The 22,846-nt window shown below is 36.7% G+C and overlaps 1 protein-coding gene and 1 pseudogene across 2 annotated transcripts in view; both read left to right on the plus strand.

Moving 5' to 3' along the window:
• Positions 1-22,846, plus strand: part of TBC1D8B (TBC1 domain family member 8B) — a 78,763-nt gene that overhangs the window by 46,394 nt on the left and 9,523 nt on the right. Inside the window, exons 8-14 of the mRNA XM_082681359.1 lie at positions 100-249; positions 780-930; positions 1,412-1,626; positions 16,047-16,164; positions 17,105-17,390; positions 18,342-18,471; positions 19,010-19,108. Of these exons, the coding sequence (XP_082537485.1) occupies positions 100-249; positions 780-930; positions 1,412-1,626; positions 16,047-16,164; positions 17,105-17,390; positions 18,342-18,471; positions 19,010-19,108 (1,149 nt within the window). The remainder of the gene's footprint in view (positions 1-99; positions 250-779; positions 931-1,411; positions 1,627-16,046; positions 16,165-17,104; positions 17,391-18,341; positions 18,472-19,009; positions 19,109-22,846) is intronic.
• LOC309839439 (cytochrome c-like) lies at positions 12,490-13,732 on the plus strand (annotated as a pseudogene). The gene is made up of 2 exons: positions 12,490-12,502; positions 13,419-13,732. The product of its transcript is annotated as a cytochrome c-like (transcript).

Here is a 22,846-nt window from a genome sequence, read left to right on the forward strand (position 1 = left end):
AATTGTGGTTTGTAAATGACAGATAAAACATTAGCACTTTTTCTTTTTGCGGAAACTTTTAGGCACACATTTGGGACAATTATATTCTTTCTTTTTCAGGTTCCTATTAGTTTTGAGTCTGTAGACCCATCTGATGATATTGAGGTACAATCTTTGATATGTCAGAGAGAATGCAGCAAAACTGTGAACACTGAAGCCTTAATGACAGTATTTCACCCTCAGAATTTGGAGACCCTTAATTCCAAAATGGTAGGAAAACAAAATATTTAAATCTATAGATTGAAACAGTTGATCAAAAATAAAAATCTTAGATCAGACTGAAAACTCTTCTTTTTGGTCTTGAAGAGGTTTTCCAGCAGGTACTACTGTGTGACATGTTTGGTTCCATTACAAAATAGGACTGTTATCAAGAATTAAGATGAAAGTTGAACCTTGGGCTTTATTTGCATAGATTTCTAACAGTCAATCCTAATTGGGGTGATTGGTGAGAATGATGGTTCAAAGCTTTACCTCCTAGGTGTCATGGTTTTACCATTTTAATATGAGAAGAACTAAAATAGTAAATTAAACCTGTTATTCTCACATGGATTTTAAAGATTTTTGTGATGACAGTGGTGCAGGGTTTAGCGCATCTGTGAATACTGATTTTGACTTTCTGTGTTCTTGTTTTCCATAGGTATTGTTTCATGGTGAAGAGAGTTATTGAGTTATTTGAAACTTAATTTCAAATTAAGTTAATTTCTCACCATGTTTAGTTGCTTTGATTTTTTTTGTTATAGTTGAAAGAAAAGATGAAGGAACAGTCCTGGAACATCCTGTTTACAGAATGTGGGCGTGGTGTTAGCATGTTTCGGACCAAAAAGACTCAAGATCTGGTTGTAAGAGGGATTCCAGAGACCTTAAGAGGAGAGCTCTGGATGCTTTTTTCAGGTATTACATTTATTCACTTTATTCATTTAACAGACATTATCTATGCCCCTTCTAGGAGTTATGTACTAAGCTAAATAAAAATAATTACAAAGATGGCTAGGACTAAGTCTTATCATGAGTTCAGACTAGTCACAGAGAGTACGGTAGTTATGTGTACTTACCTATATATCCATACATCCATTGTCTGAGCAGATTAGTTTATTAGGCAATAGCTAACTGCAAGAGACAGGGTGGGAATCTCTAGTGTCAGAAGGAAGTTAAAGGGAAAAGACAGTTCATGAAAATGTTATTCTTTTGGATAAGATTCCTGTCCTGATGTTATAGATTCTAGTGGGAAGCTTTTCCTTTTATTTGTTTGTACTCAGATAACACTTGAGCATAAAGCTTAATTTAAAAGTAATCCAGTTCTTCATGTATATAGGCAAGTAGTAGCTTTGTTATGTTCCTCTTCTTTTGTATGTTAATGTGATCATCTGTACAGGTGCTGTTAATGACATGGCTGCTAATCCTGGCTATTATGCTGAAGTGGTTGAGCAGTCTTTAGGGACCTGCAACTTGGCTACTGAAGAAATTGAACGTGATTTGCGTCGCTCCCTGCCTGAGCATCCAGCCTTTCAGAGTGACACTGGCATATCTGCTCTGAGGCGGGTACTCACTGCTTATGCATTCAGGAATCCCAAAATTGGATACTGCCAGGTATGATTTCATTATGAGCTCAACTGTTATCGTGTTCCAAATGATAAAATCACATCAAATCCAACTCTACTAATAAGGACAGAGATTGGGCTGAGATTGATAGTGGATATTATTAATGCAAGAATGATAGTGGGAATACTTAGAATTGATATTCCATTAATTCATTTTTCTTTTAATTTAACAAATATTTACTGAATTCCTGCTCTGTAAAAGATACTGTGCTAGGTGCTCAAGACTATATAAAGCTGAATCAGATAATAATCGTGCCCTTAAAAATATATGGACTGGTAGGTATTAAAACATATTCAAGGACTTCCCTGGTGGTGTAGTAGTTGTGAATCTACCTGCTAGTGCAGGGGACACTGGTTCAATCCCTGGTCTGGGAAGATCCCCCATGCCATGGAGCAGCTAAGCCTGTGTGCCACAACTACTGAGCCTGCACTCTAGAGCCCACACGCCGCAACTGCTGAGCCCACACACCACAACTACTGAAGCCCACGCACCTAGAGCCCATACTCCGCAACAAGAGAAGCCACTGCAGTGAGAAGCCCGCGCACCTCAAGAGTAGCCTCCGCTTGCTGCAACTAGAGAAAGCCCGTGTGCAGCAACAAAGACCCAATGCAGCCAAAAATAAATAAAAAATTTAAAAACAAAAACAAACAAAAAAGCATATTCATTGGCAAAAGAAAAACAAATGAGACAATTTATTAGAGAAATATTAAGTCTCACCAGGATTTATAATAGGGATAAGTTGGAGGAGCAGAGAAGGCTGCATGGAAGAAGTGGCATTTTTAGGTCTTGAAATTGGTGAATTTTAGATGTATGGAGATGGAATGAAATACCATTTGTAGGTGAAGGGATCAGTGTAACCAAACACAGAGGTAAATGTGGAATATATGTAGGACCATGTTCTGTTTAGTAGAATTGTAGAGTGAATCAAGTGAGGTAATTGAGGGAAAAAATCAAAAAGGTAGATTGGGATAGGTCAGGAGTTTGAATGTTACTTTGTAGGCAGTGGGGGAATCGCTGAAAAAAATCCTTTAGGACACTAAAGGGTATGCCAAACTGCTAACACAAATAATCTCAAACACAATAGAAGTTTACTTAAAGGAATAAACAGAGGAGAGCAAATATTCAAGTCAGTAGGTAGCTCTCCTCCATGTGATTATTCAGGGATTTAGGCTGACAACAGGCTCTGTCATCTTCAAAACATGGCTTCCAAGGTGCTCTTTCATTGCCATTACTACTCACAGGAAGAGGGGAGAGAGCATGGAGAAACAATTATGAGAAATTATATTGGCCAGGCCTGGAAGTTGCATACATCACTTCACCCACATTTTATTGGAGGATCTTGGTCTCATGGCCACACCTATTCATAAAGAAGTCTGCAAAATGTAGCGTGGTTGAGCACATGTACATCCAGATACTATGGAAGAAGGGGAGATTGGGTTATGGTGGATAGCTAGCACTCTAAGCCACACATTCATTTATGATGGGGTTGAGTACCCATAATGATTACATATCAGTCCTACCTATCCATTGAAACTTATCAATAGAGAGGTATTTTTGAAAAGCAATTTAAGTGAGTGGATCATCTGAATGACCAGTATTTAGCATGTTTTAGGATCTCTGAAAGGTAATAAAGAAGCATAATGCTTCTTTTCTCAAAGAGCTTACACTCAGCCTATAATGTTATCTATATGTGGTAGTTTAAAGGCAGCTTCAAAGTAGGCAACACTTGATTTTTGACTTCTAAAAAATGAAAGCAAAATTAGAAACATGGAGGGCCAGAGGAAAGTTATTCAGAGTTAGGTAACACTATAAGCAATACCATTCAGGTGAAAAGAAGCCTGTCATGGAGATCAGACTGGCTAGGTTCGTGCTGGAATCAAGAAGTAAATAAGTTTGTGTGAGGCAAGATCATGGTGAATCTTTCAAGCTTGGGAGAAGTTTGAATTTAATATGATAAGCAGGTTTTGTTGCTTTTGACCAAAAACTCAGGTGAGCCATACTGACTCATGGCTGGCTGACTGGCTTTGTTTATCTTTTCTTCTTCCATCCTTCCCTCCCTTCCTTCCATCTATCTGATCTATCTTCTTCCTTCTTTTCTTCCTTCCTTTCCTTTTTTCATTCCTTTTTCCTTTCATCTATCTAGAGATAGAATTCACACACCAGAAACTTCACCCATTAGTGTTTTTTAGTATATTCACCAAGCCATGCAACCATCATCACAGTCTTAACCTCCATAACACTTTCATCACCCCAGAAGGAAGCCCCACATCCATTAGTAGTTACTCCCCATTTCTCCCTACTCCCAACCCTAGGCAATCACTAATCTACTTTTCTGTTTCTATGGATTTGCCTGTTATGGATATTTTATCTAAATGGAGTGATACAATATGTGGTCTTTTGTGTCTGCCTGATTTCATTTAGCATATTGTTTTCAAGGTCCACCCATGTTGTAGCATGTATTAGTACAATACTTCATTCCTTGCTATGGCTGAATAATAGTCCATGGTATGGATATACAACATTTTGTTCAACAGTTGGTAGGCATTTTGGGTTGTTTCCACATTTTTGCTATTGTGAATAACGTTGCCATGGATATTCGTGTACAATTTTTTGTGTGGATGTGTTTTTTCATTCTTTTGTGTATTTAGCTAGAAGTGGAATTGCTGAGTTATGTGGTAACTTTATGTAACTTTAACATTTTGGGGCAATGCCAAACTATTTTAAAAAGAGACCGTACCATTTTACATTCCCACCAGCAATGTGTGTGATGGTTCCAATTTCTCCACATCCTCGGTGACACTTGTTATTATCTCTCTTTTTGATTATAGCCATCCTAGTGAATGTGAAGTGGTATCTCGTTGTGGTTTTGATTTGCATTTCCCTAACATGATTATGGGCCATTTGTATATCTTCTTAGGAGAAATGTCTATTCAAATCCTTTGCCCATTTTAAAAATTGGATTATTTATCTTGTTACTGTTGAGTTGTAATGGTTCTTTATATATTTTGGATACTAATCCTTTATCAGATATAGTATTTGCAAAATTTTTCTCCTGTTCTGTGGATTGTTTTTTTACTTTCTTTTTTTTTTTGTGGTACACGGGCCTCTCACTGCTGTGGCCTCTCCCGTTGCGGAGCACAGGCTCTGGACGCGCAGGCTCAGTGGCCATGGCTCACGGGCCTAGCCGCTCCGCGGCATGTGGGATCTTCCCGGACCGGGGCACGAACCCATGTCCCCTGCATCGGCAGGCAGACTGTCAACCACTGCGCCACCAGGGAAGCCCAGTTTTTTCACTTTCTTGATGGTGTTCTTTGAAGCACAAAAGTTTTAATATTTGTCTTTGTATGTTTTTCGTTTGTTGTGTGTGCTTTTGATGGCATATCTAAGAAGCCAGTGCCTAATCCAAGGTCAAGAAGATTTAGTCCTATGTTTTCTTCTAAGGGTTTTATAGTTTTAATGCTTAAATTTAGGTTTCTTGACCATTTTGTCTTAGTTTTTGTGTGTGGTGTATGGAAAAGGTTCAGCTTCATTCTTTTACTTGTGGATAGCCAGTTGTCCCAGTGCCATTTGTTGAAAAAAAAGCAGTCTTTGACTCATTGAATTGTCTTGGCACCCTTGCTGAAAATCACTTGACTATAAATGTTAGGGTTTATTTCTTTTTCTTTTCTTTTTTTTTAGAAGATGTTGGGGGTAGGAGTTTATTAATTAATTAATTAATTTTTGCTGTGTTGGTCTTCGTTTCTGTGCGAGGGCTTTCTCTAGTTGCGGCCACTCTTCATCGCGGTGCGCGGGCCTCTCACTGTCGTGGCCTCTCTTGTTGCGGAGCACAGGCTCCAGACGTGCAGGCTCAGTAGTTGTGGCTCATGGGCCTAGTTGCTCTGTGGCATGTGGGATCCTCCCAGACCAGGGCTCGAACCCGTGTCCCCTGCATTAGCAGGCAGACTCTCAACCACTGCACCACCAGGGAAGCCCTAGGGTTTATTTCTTGACTCACAATTCTATTCTATTGACTTATGTTTCTGTTCTCATGCCAGTATCACCCTGTCTTTTTTACTACAGCTGTGTAGTAAGTTTTGAAATTGGGAACTGTGAGTCCTTTAGCTTTTTTTTTCCAAAATTGTTTTGGCTTTTTAGGTCTCTTGCATTTCCATATGAATTTTAGGCTCTGTTGTCAATTTCTGGATAAAGAAGAAAAATCCAGCTGGAATTTTCTTAGTCATTGCATTGAATCTGTAGATCAACTTGGGGGATATTGTATATTAACAATATTAAATCTTCTAATACATGAACACAGGATGTTTTTCTTTTCCATTTATTTAATTCTTTTAAAATTTCATTCAAGGTTGTTTCATAGTTCCCTATGTGCAAGACTTTACTTCCTTTGTTAATTTTATTTCTGAGTTTTTTATTCTTTTTGACATTACAGTAAACGGAATTGTTTTCTTGATTTTATTCTTGGATTGCTCAATGCCAGTATATAGAAATACAATTGATTTTTGTATATATTGATCTTGTATCCTGCAATCTTGCTAAGCTTATTAGTTCTAGTAGATTTTTTTTGTGGATTCCTTATTTAGAATTTTCTATATACAAGATCATGGAATCTGAATAGTGATATTTTTTACTTCTTCCATTCCAACCTGGATGCCTTTTTTTCCTCTTTTTATTGCCTGATTGACCTGGCTATAACCTTCAGTACAGTGTTGAAGAGAAGTGGTGAGAATGCATATTCTTGTCTTGTTATTTACCTTAAGGGGAAGCAATCAGTCTTTCATCATTAAGTATGAGGTTAACTGTGGGCGTTTTATAGATTCTTTTTATCATGTTGAGGAAGTTCCCTTATATTGCTAGTTTGTTGAGTGTTTTTATCATGAAAGGGTGGTGGATTTTGTTAAGTAATTTTTCTGTGTCTATCGAGATAATCATGTGATTTTTTCCCTTTATTTTAGTAATATCATTGTTGACCTGAAACAAATAGACCACCAGATATTTCTTCAGCAAAGATGGATTTATTCAGGATGAGCAGAGAATTGCAATTTGGGGTCTACAACCATGGCGAGCCATGGGCAAGTCCCCCAATGGCAAGGGGAGGAGAACACTTTTATAGAGAAGAAAAGGAAGTTGGAAGGGCTATAGTAAACTAAGAGTCCATGGCTTTTCATTGGCCTTGCCAGGAAAGAAGAGTCTTTTTTCTGCCTGTTGGTCTCTGCTGTAGTTGCAGGGTACAAGAGCGCCCCCTTCTGGTCTCCCAATTCTTTAATTGAGGTTTCCGTTTTTTAATTTTTTACATTGTGTATTACTTTTGCTGACTTTTTTTTTTAGTTTATTAAAAGTGCATATTTATTGTAATAAATTTAGAACATAAAAATTACATAAAAGAAAAGAAAAATCATCTATAATCCCACTACCCAGAAATAACCACCACTAACATTTTTCAGTATTTCCTCTTAGTCTTTCCATGTACTTAAGTGTTCTTAAAAAGAACATAGTTCTTTCCTAAATTTCTCTATGGCACTCTGTTATACATCATAGTATATTTCATCAATGGCTTGTTTGGGGACATTAAAATTGTATTCTTGTGAATTCCCTGGTTGTCCAGTGGTCAGGACTCCACACTTTCACTGCTGAGGGCCCGGGTTCAATCCCTGGTTGGAGAACTAAGATCCCACAAGCCACATGTTGTGGCCAAAAAAAGAAAATTGTATTCTTTATTTTTGTTTTATGTTGTCTCGTTTTGTTTTGTAAAACTACTCTTAACAAAACATCCTTGTGACTAAATCTTTACATAACTCCTTGTATTTTCCTTAGGACAATTTCTTGCAAGAATAATTGCTTTGTCCAAAAAAAATATTCTTTCTTAGGCCTCTTATTAACATTAAAAAAATTGTGATAAAATATACATATTTTAATCACTTTATAAGTAAAAATGCAGTGGCATTAAGTACATTTACAACATTGTGTAGCTATCACCACTGGCTATTTCCAGAACTTTTTCATCATCTCAAGCAAAAATTCTCTACCCATAAAGCAACTCCCCATTCCTCTTCTCCCAGGCCCTGTTAATCTCTACTCTACCTATTATCTCTATGAATTTGCCTATTACAGGTACCTAATTTAAGTGGAATCATATAATATTTGTCCTTTTTGTGTCTTGGTTTTTTTTTCTAACATCTTTATTGGAGTATAGTTGCTTTACAATGTTGTGTTAGTTTCTGCCGTATAACAAAGTGAATCAGCTGTATGTACACGTATATCCCCATATCCCCTCCCCCTTGCATCTCTATCCCACCCCTCTAGGTGGTCACAAAGCACCGAGCTGATCTCCCTGTGCTATGCAGCTGCTTCCCACTAGCTATCTATTTTACATTTGGTAGTGTATATATGTAATGCTACTCTCTCACTTTGTCCCAGCTTACCCTTCCCCCTCACTGTGTCCTCAAGTCTGTTCTCTAAATCGGTGTCTTTATTCCTGTCCTGCCCCTAGGTTCATCAGAACTGTTTTTTTTTTTGTTTTTCTTTAGGTTCCATATATATGTGTTAGCCTACAGTATTTGTTTTTATCTTTCTGCCTTGCTTCACTCTGCATGACAGACTCTAGGTCCATCCACGTCACTACAAAAAACTCGATTTTGTTTCTTTTTATGGCTGAGTAATATTCCCTTGTATATATGTGCCACATATTCTTTATCCATTCATCTGTTGATGGACACTTAAGTTGCTTCCATGTCCTGGCTATTGTAAATAGTACTGAAGTGAACATTGTGGTACATGACTCTTTGTGAATTATGGTTTTCTCAGGGTATATGCCCAGTAGTGAGATAGCTGGGTTGTTTGGTAGTTCTATTTTTAGTTTTTTAAGGAACCTCCATACTGTTCTCCATAGTGGCTGTATCAATTTACATTCCCACCAACAGTGTGAGAGGGTTCCCTTTTTACCACACCCTCCCTAGCATTTATTGTTTGTGGATTTTTTTGATGATGGCCACTCTGACTGGTGTGAGGTGATACCTCATTGTAGTTTTGATTTGCATTTCTCTAATGATTAGTGATGTTGAGCATCCTTTCATCTGTTTGTTGGCAATCTGTATATCTTCTTATGAGAAATGTCTATTTAGGTCTTCTGCCCATTATTGGATTGGGTTGTTTGTTTTTTTGATATTGAGCTGCATGAGCTGCTTGTATATTTTGGAGATTAATCCTTCTCAGTTGCTTCGTTTGGAAATATTTTCTCCCATTCTGAGGGTTGTCTTTTCATCTTGTTTATGGTTTCCTTTGCTGTGCAAAAGCTTTTAAGTTTCATTAGGTCCCATTTGTTTATTTTTGTTTCTATTTCTCTAGGAGGTGCGTCAAAAAGGATCTTGCTGTGATTTATGTCATAGAATGTACTGCCTATGTTTTCCTCTAAGTTTTATAGTGTCTGGCCTTACATTTAGGTCTTTAATCTATTTTGAGTTTATTTTTCTTCGTGTGTATGGTTTTAGGGAATGTTCTAATTTCATTCTTTTATATGTAGCTGTTCAGTTTTCCCAGCACCACTTATTGAAGAGACTGTCTTTACTCCATTGTACATTCTTGTCTCCTTTATCAAAGACAAGGTGACCATATGTGTGTGGGTTTATCTCTGTGCTTTCTATCCTGTTCCATTGATATATATTTCTATTTTTGTGCCAGTACCATACTGTCTTGATTACTGTAGCTTTGTAGTATAGTCTGAAGTCAAGGAGCCTGATTCCTCCAGCTCTGTTTTTCGTTCTCAAGATTGCTTTGGCTAGTTGGGGTCTTTTGTGTTTCCATACAAATTGTGAAATTGTTTTTCTAGTTCTGTGAAAAGTGCCGTTGGTGGTTTGATAGAGATTGCATTGAATCTGTAGATTGCTTTGGGTAGTATAGTCATTTTCACCATATTGATTATTCCAATCCAGGAACATGGTATATCTCTCTATCTGTTTGTATCGTCTTTAATTTCTTTCATCAGTGTCTTATAGTTTTCTGCATATAGGTCTTTTGTCTCCTTAGGTAGGTTTCTTCCTAGGTATTTTTTTCTTTTTGTTGCAATGGTGAATGGGAGTGTTTCCTTAATTTCTCTTTCTGGTCTTTCGTTGTTAGTGTATAGGAGGAATGCGAGAGATTTCTGTGCATTAATTTTGTATCCCGCAACTTTACCAAATTCATTGATTAGCTCTAGTAGTTTTCTGGTGGCATCTTTAGGATTCACTATGTATAGTATCACGTCATCTGCAAACAGTGACAGTTTTACTTCTTTTCTGATTTGGATTCCTTTTATTCTTCTTCTCTGATTTCTGTGGCTAAAACTTCCAAAACTATTTTGAATAACAGTGGTGAGAGTGGGAAGCCTCGTCTTTTTCCTGATCTTAGTGGAAATGATTTCACTTTTTCACCATTGAGAATGATGTTGGCTGTGGGTTTGTCATATATGGCCTTTATTATGTTGAGGTAAGTTCTCTCTATGCCTACTTTCTGGAGGGTTTTTATCATAAATGGGTGTTGAATTTTGTCAAAAGCTTTTTCTGCATCTATTGAGATGATCATATGGTTTTTATCCTTCAGTTTGTTAATATGATGTATCACATTGATTGATTTGCATATATTGAAGAATCCTTGCATTCCTGGGATAAACCCCACTTGCTCATGGTGTATGATCCTTTTAGTGTTCCGTTGGATTCTGTTTACTAGTATTTTGTTGAGGATTTTTGCATCTGTATTCATCAGTGATATTGGCCTGTAGTTTTCCTTTTTCTTGACATCTTTGTCTGGTTTTGGTATCAGGGTGATGGTGGCCTCATAGAATGAGTTTGGGAGTGTTCCTCCCTCTGCTGTATTTTGGAAGAGTTTGAGAAAGATAGGTGTTAGCTCTTCTGTAAATGTTTGATAGAATTCGCCTGTGAAGCCATCTGGTCCTGGGCTTTTGTTTGTTGGAACAGTTTTAATCACAGTTTCAATTTCAGTGCTTGTGATTGGTCTGTTTATATTTTCTATTTCTTCCTGGTTCAGTCTCGGAAGGTTGTGCTTTTCTAAGAATTTGTCCATTTCTTCCAGGTTGTCCACTTTATTGGCATAGAGTTGCTTGTAGTAATCTCTCATGATCCTTTGTATTTCTGCAGGGTCAGTTGTTACTTCTCCTTTTTCATTTCTATTTCTGTTGATTTGAGTGTTTTCCCTTTTTTCTTGATGACTCTGGCTAATGGTTTATCAATTTTGTTTATCTTCTCAAAGAACCAGCTTTAAGTGGTTTTTTTTTTTTTTTTTTTTTTTTTGCTTTTGCTGTACGCGGGCCTCTCACTGATGTGGCCTCTCCCGTTGTGGAGCACAGGCTCTGGACGTGCAGGCCTAGCAGCCATGGCTCACGGGCCTATCCGCTCCGCGGCATGTGGGATCTTCCCAGACTGGGGCATGAACCCGTGTCCCCTGCATTGGCAGGCGGACTCTCAACCACTGCGCCACCAGGCAAGCCCCATCCCTATTCTTTTGTCTCTGTTTTTTCTTTTGCCCTACCCAGGTTCGTGGGGAGTTTCTTGCCTTTTGGGAAGTCTGAGGTCTTCTGCCAGCATTTAGTAGGTGTTCTGTAGGAGTTGTTCCACATGTAGATGTATTTTTGATGTATTTGTAAGGAGGAAGGTGATCTCCACGTCTTACTCCTCCGCCATCTTGAAGGTCCTCCCCTTGTGGACTTTCATGTTTTACCACTCTTGTATCCCCGGGATAAATCTTACTGGGTCATGATGTGTAATCCTTTTTATATGTTAGTTCAGTTTTCTAGTATTTTGTTTGGGATTTTTGCATTTATATTCATAAAATGTATTGATAATAGTTTTCTCTTGATGTCTTTGTCTGGTTTTAGTGTCAGGGTGTCAAAGAATGAGCTAGGTAGTGTTTCTTCCATGCCTATTTTTTGAAGAGTTAATGAAGGATTGGTGTTAATTCTTTAAATTGTGGTAGAATTGGCCAGTGAAGCCATCTGTTTCTAGAGTTTCCTTTGAAGGAAGTTTTTTCATTATTAATTCAGTCTCTTTACTTATAAGTCTGTTCAGATTTTTCTGTTTCTTCTTGAGTTGGTCTTGGTGGTTTTTCTAGGAAATTGTCCATTTTATCTAGGTTGTCTAATTTGTTAGCATATAGTTGTTCATTGTATTCCCTTATAATCCTTTTTATTTTTGTTAAGGTTGGTAGTAATGTTCTCTATTTCCTGATTTTAATTTGAGTCTCTCTCTCTTTCTCTCTCTCTGTCTCTCTGTATCTTTCTGTTTTTTATCTTTTTGGTTAGACTACCTACATGTGTTTCAGGTTTTTTAATCTTTTCAAAGAACCAACTTTTGGTTTTGTTGAGTTTTCCTTATTTTTTTTCTATTCTCTATCACTTCCTGTTTGTGCAGAGCCTCAAGATTAGCCAGAGGTAAGAGCTTAGGGCTTTTTGTGTTCTATCATGAGCATGCATACAGCTCTGGGCAGGCATGAAGCCATATCATGCACTTTGCCTTCTAGATTCCCAGGAATAAGTTAGAGTGTTCCAAAGCCCCTTTTGGATATCCCATTCCCCAGCTTTTTATTTTAACCCTTTATTAGCCTATTGTTTGGCCCAGTTGTTATCCACTGCCTCAGGCAGATGCATGTTCAACAACTGCTTCTGATTTTTTCAAGGAACATTTTTTCAAGGAAAGGCTGTTTGCCTTGGGTGAGCTCTGTGTCAGGTCAAATAAAGACAGCCTTATGAGTGCGGTTTTCCAGGGAATGACCAGACGGGTCAAATAATGACAGATCTCTGGGAATGAGACTGTGAAGGCGCTCCAGCCCCATTCTGTTTCCTCCCATGCCTGCTAGGTGCTGCTTTTCACCATGATTGCTGAGTGTTGGTTTTTCAGGCTTTTGTAGAGCTGAGGAGGAATGGGACTTGGACGATTTAAAATGCCACAGAGCTCACTGTTTTTACTGAGATTCAACCATTTCATTAAGTAAAGGCTTCCTGAATTGCTGTAAGCTTTTGGTGCATTTTCAGAGTTCTGAAAAATTGATTTTGATGATTTTTGCTAGTGTTCTTGTTGCTTTTATAGAGGAAAGCATTTTTGGAAAGCCTTACTCTGCCATTTTCACTGATGCTCCTCCCATTATGGCTTCTTGAACAGGAAAGTGATGGAGTAAAAACTGAACTTGAAGTCAAATATTGTACCAGATCTGACAAAGGATTGACATACTTAATATAAAAACCTATAAGAAAAGTGTTGAATTATAAAAATGAACAATGGGGGCTTCCCTGGTGGCGCAGTGGTTGAGAGTCCACCTGCCGATGCAGGGGATGCGGGTTCATGCCCCGGTCTGGGGGGATCCCACATGCCGCGGAGCGGCTGGGCCCGTCAGCCATGGCCGCTGAGCCTGTGCTCCGCAACAGGAGAGGCCACAACAGTGAGAGGCCCGCGTACCGCAAAAAAAAAAAAAAAAAAGAACAATGGACATGAAAAGATGAATCACAGAAAAAAATACAGATTGATAATAAAGTTTAGAAAAGGAAGTTCAATATCAAAGAAACTCAAATTCAAACCATGAGATACCATTTTCACTATCAAATCAGCAAAAGCAATTTTAATTATTACAATTCTTAGTATTGGCAAAGGAGCAGTGAAGTAAACATTCAAATGCTATAGGTCAGAAAAACAAATTGGTACAGTCAATTTCTGGAATACAATTTGGCAGTAATATCAAGTCGTTTAATAATAATATTCAGGGGAACCTCTTAGTTGTGCACGGAGAAAGAACGATTTAAAAAATAGGTGATGTTGAGAAGGGCAAGAAGATTTTTGTTCAGAAGTGTGCTCAGTGCCATACTGTGGAAAAGGGAGGCAAGCACAAGACTGGGCCAAATCTCCATGGTCTGTTTGGGTGAAAGACAGGTCAGACTTTCAGATTCTCTTACACAGATGCCAACAAGAACAAAGGCATCACCTGGGGAGAGGAGATGCTGATGGAGTATTTGGGGAATCCCAAGAAGTACATCCCTGGAACAAAAATGATCTTCACTGGGTTTAAGAAGAAGGGAGAAAGGGCAGACTTGATAGCTTATCTCAAAAAAGCTACTAATGAGTAGCAGTTGGCCACTGCCATATTTATTACGAAACAAATGTCTCATGATTTTTTATGTGTACCATATTTAAATTGATCTCATACACTGCAATTCAGATCATGAATGGCTGAGGTAATATTTCTGTCCTGATTTAAATAAGATTGGTTTGTGGCTAAAAGAATATGATCAGCTTGGACTTCCCTGGAGGCACAGTGGTTAAGAATCTGCCTGCCAAGGCAGGGGACACGGGTTCGAGCCCTGATCCGGGAAGATCCCACATGCCACGGAGCAACTAAGCCCATGCGCCACAACTACTGAGCCTGCTCTCTAGAGCCCGCAAGGCACAACTACTGAGCCCGTGCGCCTAGAGCCCGTGCTCCGCAGCAAGAGAAGCCACTGCAATGAGAAACTCGTGCACCGTAATGAAGAGTAGCTTCCGCTCGCCACAACCAGAAGAAGCCTGCACGCAGCAACGAAGACGCAACACAGCCAAAAATAAATAAATAAATAAAATTTTAAAAATAAATAAATAAATTGCTGTTAAAAAATATATATATATGCACCTAAATGGCATGTTGATTATTTAAAAAAAAAAGAATATGGTCAGCTTTTTGAATTTTGATAGTGATTCCGGTTCAACAAGTACTATCACTCTTTTCCCCTTCTAAAGAGATGATTAAACTTGAATAAGAAATGTTAAACTTTTCAGGCATATAGTGAATGCCTTCTCAAACCCTATAGGAGATTGGTTTTATATTTAGATTTATATAACTGTTTATATTAATATATTTAAATATTGAGAAGATCTTTTCACTGTCTCATAGAACAGTAGGATTCACCTGTGTTTCAAGTTGTGTTCGTTCGCCTGTTAAGGCAAGGGCTGAAGATACACTGGCAATGTCCACTTTCTCTTTTTGGGCTTAACTATGCCAATTTAATTAAAATTCTCTATCTATCTAAAATATTGCCTTTTACTTAATGAAAGGCATTTTAGTGTGGTTTATGTATAGCATCAAATAGAGAATATTTAGTACTTCTTACACACATACCACAAAAATAATAATATTCATTGACCAAATAATTTAATTTCTATGTATCTTTACTGAGAAAATAGTAAACCACTTGGATGAAGATTTATATACAGAGATATTCATTGCATTGTTATATATAATAGTGAAGAGTTGAAATCAACCTAAATGTTCAATAATAGAATAGCTAAATAATTTATAGTATATTCAACTTAATAGATTTTTTACAGTCATTAAAAATACTGTTTTAGAAGACTTATTTAATGGCATTGAAAATGTATAATATAATGTTAAGTGAAAAATCAAACTTTAATATACAGTTTGGTCTAAATTTTAGAAGGGGAAAAAGGAAGGAAATACAAACACAAAAAAAGTACATCAACTTGTTAATGGTGGTGATCTCTAGGTAGGTAAGATACAGGAGATTTAGTTTTCTTCACACCTTTCCATTCTTCCCAGATTCTATACATTATGGGTTTATTAACTTTATAATAAGGGCTATGGCCAAATGTTATATAAATGTAGTGATCTGACATTTGTATGGAAGATAGATTAGAAGAAGGAGAAAGTTAGGGTGGTAGTGGGAATGGAGAGGATAAAGAAAATCTAAAAGTCATTTTAGGAATTCCCTGGCAGTCCAGTGGTTAGGGCTCTGCGCTCCCACTGCAGGGGGCACAGGTTCAATCCCTGGTCGGGGAACTAAGATCCTGCATGCTGCGTGGTGCAGCCAAATAAATAAATAAATAAAAATAAAAAAACATTTTATAAGAAGAAACTCTAGGATGTGAAGACAAATTGGATGTGGCAGATAAAGGGTTTCTAGCGTGATCAAAATTAAGGTAGCAAAGAAGAGAATCCTATTTAATAGAGGAAAGATTTAGTTTTAGACACAATTGAGGATGATTGACATCTAAGGGATGTTCTCCTGTAGGTAGTTGAAAATACAGGTGAAGTTTGTTTCTCCAATGTTAGTATGTCCTTGAAAGTATGTAGTGTTTTTTTTTAAGACTTGGCGATAATTAATATTTTTTACTCATTGAAATTAGTCTAAATTTAGAGAGGTTTTACTTATTGTATGCTATGTTCATGATACTATTGCTTCATTTTCCTTGAATGTACCGTGTAAAATAACTGATTAGCAAATGTTAGTGTGACTTCACCTTGTTTTGCTTTGGACTGGCTCAGAGTTCTCATGTTTCCATTAAGATTACTCTCATAGTTGTTGTTATTGCTGAAAATTACTATGTTTGAATAAGAAATGTAATTATTACCCCAACAATATTTATTTTTTATTTTTCTATGAATTTTAGGCAATGAACATTTTGACTTCAGTATTGCTTCTGTATGCAAAAGAGGAAGAAGCTTTTTGGCTTCTGGTTGCTGTATGTGAACGAATGTTACCTGATTATTTTAATCGTCGAATCATTGGTAAAAAACAAAACACATATACATATATGAACACATATTTCTTTTCTAAACAATTTATAGGCCTCTTGTCTATCCAGTTATCTATCAAGTGGAAGAACTGATAATTAAGTTGCAAAATATACAAAATGCAAGCAATATCAAATGTCACATTCACTGACATGCTCAAGAGAAGAGCTTTTTGCACTGAACGTATGATTGGAAAAACGTATTATTTAATACGTTGCTTTTTAAAAATAAAGTGCCTGGTCTGTTTCCATATAAAATAGAAGTTTTAAGTTTACTATCTCTGTATTGCTAAAACAGTGGTAATCTGAAGCATCTGGAGTTACTGGAAAAATTTTAATAGTCTCTTTATGTGAGAGAGATTTTAATCAGCTTAAAATCTCCACATTTTTATGAATTGTATAGATATATTCAAGCTTTGAAAGAAGGATCAAGTTCTTAGTTTGTTACTTATATAATATTTTCTTCAGTCATCAAATATTTGTAGATCCATGATCCCCTACCTTAAAACCATAGGTGGCCTCCTTTGTACCCTCATAAGCCTTCGGTGTCATGGCTAGGTCGTTGACTGTATTGTCTTGTGTTATAATTATTTGTCTATTTATTGCAAGTTCTATTAGAGATTAAACGCTTTGAAGATGAGACCATTTAATTAATTGATGTATCTCTTATAGTACCTATTACAGGTTTCTGCACATAATAAAGATTCCATAAATAACTGTTCCAATGAATATGAATTGAGTTTCTCAAGTGCTTCTTGATGCATGATACTGCTAGCAGATAAAGAGATGCATGAAATATAGAAAAGGCACTGAAGAAGTTCATAATTTAAGGAAGAGAAATGAGATATATCAGCCTACTAATAGAAGTGGGAAGGTATTGGAAACAAGTCCTTTTGAAAGGTGTTCATTTTAAAATTTCTTTTTATGTTCTCCAGGTGCCTTGGTGGATCAGGCAGTCTTTGAAGAACTTATCAGAGATCACCTTCCCCAGCTGACTGAACATATGACTGATATGACATTCTTTTCCTCAGTTTCTCTCTCATGGTTCCTCACACTTTTTATTAGTGTGCTACCTATTGAAAGTGCAGTGAATGTGGTGGACTGTTTCTTCTATGATGGAATAAAGGCCATTTTACAACTGGGATTGGCAATACTTGACTATAATTTAGACAAACTTCTGGCATGTAAAGATGATGCTGAAGCTGTGACAGCTTTAAACAGGTACTGTGAGAATCATAACATTTAAATCTGGAGAGCCCCTTAGAGCTTATGTTGTTCAAACCCCTTATTTTATAGATGAGGAAACTGAGCCCTAGAAACTTTAAATAATTTGCCCAAAGTCACAAAGCTGGTTGAATGAAAACGCTAGGCCTAAAGTCCACTCCTCTGTTTCTAAATAGAATATAACAAAAGTAAGTCAGTCACTTTGAAGTAAACCACTAGGTTATATATACATTTACACTAACATCTAATATGGTTGATTCGGTATGCTGGGACTTTCATAGTCCCAGTTCGAGCTATAAAGTGTGTAAGAGTAATTTGAGGTGGGGGAGGTGGTTGATAATATTAAATGTCCAGTGGGGGGAAATTGTTCTGGTTTTCAAGTGGTTTCAATCAGGTAAGCTGAGCTTTATTTTCCTGGTGCCTTTTCTGTGAATTCTATTTTGTACTGAAACACATGTGTGGGATATGTGTGTGTGTGTTTGTGTATACACAGTATATGTTAAATGAATGAATATATGAATATTTGGGTAACTTGTAATGGTGCATCAAATCCCATTTATTTATAAAGAATAAAGTATAAACACCTCACTCTGGTATTTAGAACTCTCAGTGTTAAGGCCTCAATGTATCTTTCTTAAATTATTTCTCCTCACGTGCCTCTACATACCGTATATTCCACCCTTACTGGGCCATGTGGTATTTTCTGAGAAAACTCTGAGCCTATCTGCTTCCCCATGCTCTCCTCCCCACCTCTGAAGTCATTTCATCACCATCCCATTTCCCACTCCCATGTCCTCCTAATTCCCAACCATCTTCAAATTCTCCTCCCTCATAAGACTGTCTCTTGTCCTCTCGGTAGAAATTAATCTTGAACTAGGGAGAAATTAGCTGTCATTTTCTCTGTATTTTACTTCTACTGATTCTTGTATTACTGTCACTTTTGGATAGGTTCTTTGACAATGTCACTAATAAGGATAGCCCGTTGCCTTCAAGTGTGCAGCAGGGTTCAAATGTAAGTGATGAAAAAAGCAGTCATATTAGAGTGGATATTACAGATTTGATTAGAGAGTCAAATGAGGTAAGTTTTTCTTATACCATAAATATAATTACATAGCATATTTAAAATGATAGATACTATAGTTATATCTCTAGTGGTATATTAAGAGTAAGATAATAATACATGTAAAGATGCAGTAATGTAAAATCTGATTTCACTTTAAAAATGAGTTCTATGAACTGTTCCTACGTTATATAGCTTCCTCTGCTTCAGTTTGCTTTTCATTAAATGAAACTATTCACATAGTTTTACAAATAATGACCACTTTTAAATATCTATCGCTGCATAAAAAGGTGAAAAATATTCTCTTCTTAGAGACTAAGAATTTTACCAGTGTTCTTGTACTTAGTCTAGACCCATAGTAGATGGAATCCTCTCCTGTGAATATACAGAAAAACTGAAACGTAGGAGGTGAAAATTTGCATAATCACTGAAGAAGTTGGGAAAATAGCTAGGAATAGAACCAAGGCCTCTGAGAATTGAATCTGATGAAATTCAATTGTAAGAAAAGTGGATATTTATTATGAATGAGTATCCACTGAAATCATATTTTTTGCAGAAATATGGGAGTATTCGCTGTGAAGATATATACAGCATGCGCTGTCGAAATAGGTTGTATGTGATACAGACCCTAGAGGAAACAACAAAGCAGAATGTGGTGAGTATTACCCAATGGGGGAAAACCAATTGGAGTAACATTTTTTTCCTGAACTTCATTTAAAAATTATCATTTCATGTTAAGAAAATAAAATAACTATACATTTGAGCTAGATTCTTGCCACAGCTTAGCTTACTGTAAATTTTTTGAGAGGAAATAAGTGATTTTCTTCTGGTTGAAGCATTGGTTTTCCAACATGTTTTGTGTTATGTGACCTTTAATATTGAATGCTATGATGTAGGCATTTAAGCATAACATATTTGTGATGTACTTCATCAATAAGAACAGCTGACCTACATAGTACTCTAGGCTGCTAATATGTATTATTATCCTTGGATACCCAAGATAAAGTGAAAAAGGAATAAACAGTGTGTTTTAAGTACTCCTTTTTAGTATTTGGATGACTGCATTAGAAGCTGTTAATATTGGTTGCTTCTGGTGAGTGGAATTAATAGATTTCTGGTCGGAAGAGAGAGTGTTTTACTTTGCTGTATGAATCCTTCTGTGCTGTTTGAGCTTTTATCATGATCATGTATTGTTTTTGTAAACCTACTTGCTTAAAGGTTAAGTCCTCAGAGGTACAAATCTGGGAAAATTAACATTTCTGAATACATGCTCATTGTGAATAATTCAAACATTATAGAAATGTAAAAAAGTAGAAGTTTCCTACCCCAGGAGTAACTAACATTAAAATGATTTGGCATGTATCCTTCCAGATCTTTTTTCTAAATATCTATAGACATAAATGTGTATGTGGTGGGGGGGGAGGGGGACAATATAGCTTTTCAAATGAGATCATACCAGTTACTTTGTTCTGCAACTTTTTTCACTCAGAGCTATATCATGGTCATTGCATATTATTGCATACCTCGCTTCTCTTAATGCACTGAATAGTAGGTCTCCATTTAGTAGGTCTCCCTCTCTCTTTCATTTTAATGTTTTTTCGCTTTTGCAAGTAATACCTTATATAAACAACATGGGTTTGAACTGCACAGGTTCACCTACATGAGGATTGTTTTCAATAAACATGTACTACAGTACTACAAGATCCATGGTTGGTTGAATCTGTAGATGTGGAACCATGGATATGAAGGGCCAACTGTAAAGTATATGCAGATTTTTGACTGTGTGGAAGGTCAGCACCCTTAACCCCCGAGTTGTTCAAGGGTCAACTGTATATCTAATCTTACACATTTGTAAGAGTATTTAAACATTGACAGGTCCTGCTAAATTATCCTCTAAAAGATTTGTATCAAATTATAATCCCACCAACAGTGTGTAAGAATGCCTTTTTCCCCACACTCCCACTAGCGTCACATTTTAAAAATATTAGTGGTATTAATTCTTTGTCAATTATATTTGTGGCTAACATTTCCCCCAATCTTGTTGTTTCTTTAATTTTTATGATGTATTATGATGTATTTCAGAGTATATAACTTTCAAAATTTTATGTAGTCAAATCTCTTCTTTTTTTACATATTGTGTGTGTTTCATGTCAAACTTAGCAAGGCCTTCCCCATATAAAATTATATAATTTATAAACATACTTTCTCATATTGGCTTATAGTACTGGTATTGCTTTGTTTTTTTAAAAATTAATTTATTTACTTATTTTTGGCTGTGTTGGGTGTTTGTTGCTGCGCGCGGGCTTTCTCTAGTTGCTTCGAGCAGGGGCTACTCTTCGTTGCAGTGCGTGGGCTTCTCACTGCGGTGGCTTCTCTTGTTGTGGAGCACGGGCTCTAGGCACACAGGCTTCAGTAGTTGTGGCTTGCGGGCTTTAGGGCGCAGGCTCAGTAGTTGTGGCGCATGGGCTTAGTTGCTCTGCGGCATGTGGGATCTTCCCAGACCGGGGCTTGAACCTGTGTCCCCCGCATTGGCAGGCAGATTCCTAACCACTGTGCCACCAGGGAAGCCCTGTTTTTTTTTTAACATTTAGATCTTGAATACACGTAAAGTATATATTTTGTTTATAGTGTGATATAGGACTCTAATGGTATTTTTTTCCAACTGAAATAGCCCATTATTTGAATACCATTTATTGAATCCTCCATTGTTACTGTACTCTACTCTGCCTTTTTCATATGCTAATATGGGTTTATTTCTGTAGTTTCTTTTTTTTCTGTAACTGTTTCTTTTTTTTTTTTTAATTTATTTTATTTATTTATTTATTTTTGGCTGCGTTGGCTCTTTGTTGTTGCATGCGGGCTTTCTCTAGTTTCGGTGAGTGGGGGCTACTCTTCCTTGTGGTGGGTGGGCTTCTCATTGCGGTGGCTTCTCTTGTTGCGGAGCACAGGCTCTAGGCACGTGGGCTTCAGTAGTTGTGTCACGCAGGCTCAGTAGTTGTGGCGCACGGGCTTAGTTGCTCTGTGGCATGTGGGATCTTCCCAGACCAGGGCTCAAACCCATGTCCCCTGCCTTAGCAGGTGGATTCTTAACCACTGCGCCACCAGGGAAGCCCCACACTGTTTTAATTATTGTGGCTTTATAGTCCATTTTGAAATCTGGTAAGGCTTTTAATATTCCTTTTTAATATCCATTTTAATGATGTCTTTTTAAATGTCCTTTAGTAAGCATTTATTGTTTTCATCATATAGATCTTACACATTTCTTGTTGGGTTTGTCTACTCCTATATATTTTATGGTTTTGTTACTAATATGAATGAGATCTTTTTTCTTTACATTTTCTAATTTGTTTATTATAGTATATGTAAAAGCCATTGATTTGCACATGTTGCTTTTTTAAGTGGCTGTGTTACTGACTCTCATTAATTCTAATTTTTTTCAGTTGAATTTCTGAATAGACAAGCATATCATTTCTAGTCTTAGAGTTTTGGCGCTTCCTAATATATATACCTGTTTTCAGTTTTTTGGTGTTATTGTAGTGGGTAGGACCTTCAGAGAAGTATTAAATAATAGCAGTGGAAGTAGCCTTCCTTGTCTCATTCTGGAATTTAATAGAAGTGCCTCTGGTATTTTATTATTAAGTATGATATTTGCTGTTGATTTTTGAAGGATGCCTTTTAGCAAATTAAGGAGTTTCATTCAGTTTCTAGGTTAAGGGATTTGGGACATTTAAAAAAAAATCTATATTGAATGTTAACTTTGATCAAATAACTTTTCCATATCTTGAGGTTATATTTATTAATGTAGTAAAGTACATTAAAGAATTCCTAATATTAGACTTCTGTTGGATTCTTGAAATGAGTCCTATTTGTTCGTGTTGTATTATTCTTTTAATATTCTGCTTTGATAATTTTCCTAAATAGTTTAGCTTGGTTCTTTATATCTGTGTTAAAGTGACATTGGCTTACAGTGTGTGTGTGCTAACTTTAGTTTTCATATTAGAATTGTGCTCACGTCATAGAATGGATTTTGGAACAAATCATATTTTTCTATGCTCTGGGATAGATTACGTTTTTTGGCACAGAGAGGGAATGTACATCTCCCAGTGACTTTGAAGTGTTTAATGACAACCCCATATGGTGACTTGACAGATTGCTTATATAGCAAGACAGGAATATATGGAAAAAAACTATAGAATATTGTTGCTTATATTTATAGACATTAAGTGGCTGTCCTTTGGCAGTTATCTCTGGATATGAAGAGATGAAGGTCAAATTACATATCAGAATAGAATTGAGCTATAGTCTCTGTACAACTTTTTAAAAGGGAAAATATGTACATTTACTTTGTTATTCCTTTAAAAAGTTAAAAAAAATATATTTTATTCTGGCAGAG

The sequence above is a fragment of the Grampus griseus genome (genome assembly GCF_964374135.1).
Source record: "Grampus griseus genome assembly, chromosome: X".
Lineage (NCBI taxonomy): Eukaryota > Metazoa > Chordata > Mammalia > Artiodactyla > Delphinidae > Grampus > Grampus griseus.